Source organism: Laccaria bicolor, genomic scaffold (assembly GCF_000143565.1).
Source record: "Laccaria bicolor S238N-H82 LACBIscaffold_43 genomic scaffold, whole genome shotgun sequence".
NCBI classification, from domain to species: domain Eukaryota; kingdom Fungi; phylum Basidiomycota; class Agaricomycetes; order Agaricales; family Hydnangiaceae; genus Laccaria; species Laccaria bicolor.
In genome coordinates, this window is record NW_001889914.1 from 465,005 (window position 1) to 469,457 (window position 4,453).

Consider the following 4,453-nt stretch of genomic DNA (forward strand, 5'->3'; position numbering starts at 1 on the left):
TCGTGGTTGCCGGTTGACGAGCGTTGTGGGTGGTGGTGACCACGGGTGATGGTGGTGACGTGGCGATGGGTGGGCGTCGTCGACGATGGTGGTGGTTGAGATGAGAGAGTGGGTTGTTTGTTTCTGATGCCCAAATCAAGCGTCGGCGTTTGCCGACGCTTGATTTGGGCATCAGAAATTCCGTTCCGTCTCGTTCCTTGGCTATTCCTTCCGGGTGATCACCGGAATCATTCCGGCGGAATTTGAATTCCATTCAAAATTCCGCGGAATTGTTTGATCAATTTGGCAGGGCCCTCTGCCAAATTTGATTCCTCCGGAATTCCAGGAATTCCCCGGATTCCGCCGGATTCCGGCAGGAATCAGTGGAGGACAATAAAGACCTCTACTAAGTCCGTATAATTACCTACTTAAGCGAGAAAAGCCTCGATTTCCTCATAATCCTTGAGCAAGTCAGCAACAGTCTCGTACTCAGCGTTGACGACTTCAAAAAGCTTAAGCTCTAAGTCCATGCGCTGAAGGACAGTAATAACGCGGTTGCGCAAGTCCAACTCAGTAGTACGATAATAATCCAGCGTGGGTTCGCCCGGCATGGGTTTGTCAAGTACGACTCTGGTACGCTGGGTGATAAAATCCTTGATGGAACTATCAAGCGACAAAGAGTGTCCTATGCACAGAATGATAAAGATATGACGTTAGCTTCGTGTTATTTCTATAAAAAGACTGAAAGGACGTACCACAACGACGCTGAAGGTCGGCAAGGTCAGTGGCAGACAAGGGATCAATCCGAGCCTGCTTGTTGCTAGACGATGCAACCTGACCATTCTCGATAGCGGCGGCCTTGAAGTAAATACGATGTTTAGTGTCCATGCCAGGGACAGTGGTGTAAGGAATACACACAGTCTCTGCACACTTGAATGGAAACTGACAATGAATTTATGAGCATTTGCTACGTATAATAAAAAAGAATGCATCGGGTGGCTTACCTTGGTTGCGGCACGCTTTTTGCCCTTATCCTTGGTAGCGACCTTCGCTTTGACTTCCCTGTTGACGAGGTTGTCGATTTTCATCTGCGCAAATGACTGAGTAAATGAATTGATAAGACCTATGAAAATTAAGAGATACACACGGCGTCAGGACCTGAAGCGGCAGTAATGGGGCCGTCAGACGCACCCATTGTGACGTCGACATCGCCAATAATCTCGATCTCGTCGTCGTCCTTGTCGTCAATGACAGCCTTGGATTTCACGGCTTTACGAGGGCGAGGCTGAGCAAAAAGAACGATTAAATTAGAAACTCGAGAATAAAGAAAAATAACAGACCTTGGGTTTAACGTCAGCAAGGGCTGCAGCGACGTCAGCGGCACCACGCTTCTGTCACTGCAAACATTCCAACATACTGATGTGAGAATATTTTGAGAGTATTTTGATGGTACATAAAATTTTCCCAAAATACCATCCACCAGGTATGTGATTGGTATGAAGATATATATTTTATTACCCACACTGAAGTATCTGATTAGTATTTTGATTGTATTCAAATGTTTTTCCTCAATACTGGCTCACATACTAGAATAATACTTCTATCACAGTATCTTAACTTTGAACAAAATATCTTCAACATACTGATTGACCAATATTTTAAGAGTATGATTCTTCAGGATAAGATACTTTGAAAATATTATATATTATATCAAAAAGATACTTGTATGATACTAGAGAGTAGATATAAAGGGAATATCTTGAAAAGTATGAAAAATATATCACATTTTTATATTGAATACTAACATGATATTAAGCAGATACTCATTAAAGATGACCAACATACTGAGATGCCAGTATTGTGCTAGTATCAAGAAGAAACAAACAATACCGTCTGACAGGTATTTTGTTGGTATGGAAAAAATATGAGAGTGAAATATCTATATACTATTCAAATATTGCAGGCAGAGTATCCAAATAGTATGCTACAATATTTTATCATACTGTTTGAAAGCTACATTTCATACTTTTATAATAAAAGCATAATACTGGTGTATGGAAATTCAAAAAGTATGTGAAGGGTATGATATTGAACAGAATTTTAAAATCAACAATTTTAATGTGAGGATTCAATACTAGATGAGAAGTAATGAAGATATATCATAATATTATACAATATAATATCATGTCAGTATCAGAAGAGTATACAAATTTCAACTTGGTAATTTTGAGGTGGGGATTAAATACTAGTTGAATACTTGAAGAGGAGTATTGAAAGTATATCATAATACTACACAATATAATATAAGAATGGTATCAGATAGGTATAGTAATACAAAATGAATAGTTTTAATGTGAGGATTAAATACTAGTTAAATACTAGAAGAGGAGCATTGGAAGTATATCATGATAGTATATAATATGATATGAGAATGGTATAAAATGGGTATACTAACTCCAATGATAAGAAGAATTGTACTTATATGATAGTATAGTGTGGATATAGAGATTGGTATGAGAGTAATAGAATAGTATGATTAAAGTATGATAATAATACCTTGCTTGTTTGAACAATGAGAGAGTATCGAAATGTTTTTTATGATAGAAGATATCATCATACTAGACAGAGTATTGAGTATAAATTGTATACATGTATCTATCCATGTATAATTGTATAATTGTATTCATGTATACATATCCATATATTCATGTATTCACATATACACATATTCTTGTATTCTTGTATTCAGGTATCTATGTATACACATATTCTTGTATCCTTGTATTCAGGTATTCACATATATGTGTATCCTTGTATTTAGGTATCTACATATGTATCCACGTATACATATATTCTTGTATCCTTGTATTCAGGTATCCACATATACACATATTCTTGTATTTATGTATCAATGTATACACATATTCTTGTATCCTTGTATCCATGTAGACAAGTATTCTTGTATTCATGTATCCATAGTGTATGTCATGGTTCTGTGCCACATATGTGTATCCTTGTATTTAGGTATCCACATACACATGTATCCTTGTATCCATGTATACATATATTCTTGTATCCTTGTATTCAGGTATCCACATATACATGTATCCTTGTATCCATGTATACATATATTCTTGTATCCTTGTATTCAGGTATCCACATATACACATATTCTTGTATCCTTGTATTCATGTATTCATGTATTCATGTATCCATAGTGTATGTCATGGTTCTGTGCCACATGGTTGTTGTGTCAGTTCAGCTAGGTGTGTGTGAGCAGAGTCGTGAGCCAAGCTGGGAAGCATATGTTGTATGGGATCAAAGAAGTTCAATATATCAGTAATTTGATGTATGCATATAGGAAGAGAAACCTGGAATAAAATGGAATGAGTAAATTGACAATCAATGATGTCGTTAAAACCTTAAATGGGTGAAGGGGCTTGGCTATGGTTAAACATTTGGAGTAAAAGCCAAATAAAGAAAGCACTCCCCTCAGGCCTCAGGTCATGTGCCACCTATTCGAGGTCTTTACCATCCCCCACGTAATCCATATGGACTCCACTGGACTCCAGTGGAGTCCAGTGGATTCCAGTGGCCCTCTTACCAGGCCAGATTGGCTGGCAGAATGCCCAGTCCACTGGAGTCCAGTCCAGTCCAGTCCAGTCCAGTCCACTGGACTCCCACTGGACTGCCAGCCACTTTCCTGAGTCCAGTCCCAGTCCAGTGGACTATGAGTCCAGTCAGAGTCCAGTGGAGTCCAGTGGAGTCCAGTGGAGTCCAGTGGATTCCAGTCATTCCAGTATATTATTATTATTATATATGAATACTCCTAAAAAAGCGAAAATAGAGTATATTACATTTTAATGATCAATGAAAGGAAAGGTTATAATTTACATGTAGTGTGGGTCAGTGATAGCTGCAATAAGGATTTATGATTTTGTTCAGTCTGCGGGGTGAGGTCACGTGACTTACTTGAGGGCGTGCCATATCGTCACGTCTCCTGTTTGCGGCATGGTCACACCTCCGTGACCATCCCATTCCCTTCCACCACCACCACCTCTATCACTGCCCACGTCAACGCCGCCCACATCAACGCCGCCCACATCAACGCCGCCCATGCCAACGCCGCCCACGCCCATGCCCACGCCAACGTGGAAGGACAGGCCAAGAACGAGGGACGGCGCCCATGACGTGTCAACGTCATGGGCCAAGGGTATGTCTGCCCCACCACCCCAATGCCCCGTACTCACCACGACAGGCGCCAGCGGCACGCAACGACAAAAACAACACACGAGGAGGCCAACGACACACAAGAACGACGACACGAAGACAACAACACACGACGACGACGACACGCGAGGACGACGACACGCCAGGACGACGATATGCGAGGACGACGACGACGCGCGAGGACGACAACACACGACGACGACGACGACTACACGCCGGGACGACGACACACGACCACGACCAC

The 4,453-nt window shown here is 41.1% G+C and overlaps 1 protein-coding gene across 1 annotated transcript; it reads right to left on the minus strand.

Moving 5' to 3' along the window:
- Positions 1 to 407: 407 nt before the first annotated feature.
- On the minus strand, positions 408 to 1,822 carry LACBIDRAFT_332718 (uncharacterized protein; the record flags this gene model as incomplete). The annotated part of the gene is made up of 8 exons (XM_001887270.1): positions 408 to 664; positions 735 to 921; positions 984 to 1,079; positions 1,127 to 1,264; positions 1,320 to 1,342; positions 1,563 to 1,565; positions 1,623 to 1,651; positions 1,785 to 1,822. The coding sequence occupies 8 exons, from the start codon at positions 1,820 to 1,822 to the stop codon at positions 408 to 410; spliced, it is 771 nt and encodes a 256-aa protein (XP_001887305.1).
- Between the last annotated feature and the right edge of the window lie 2,631 nt (positions 1,823 to 4,453).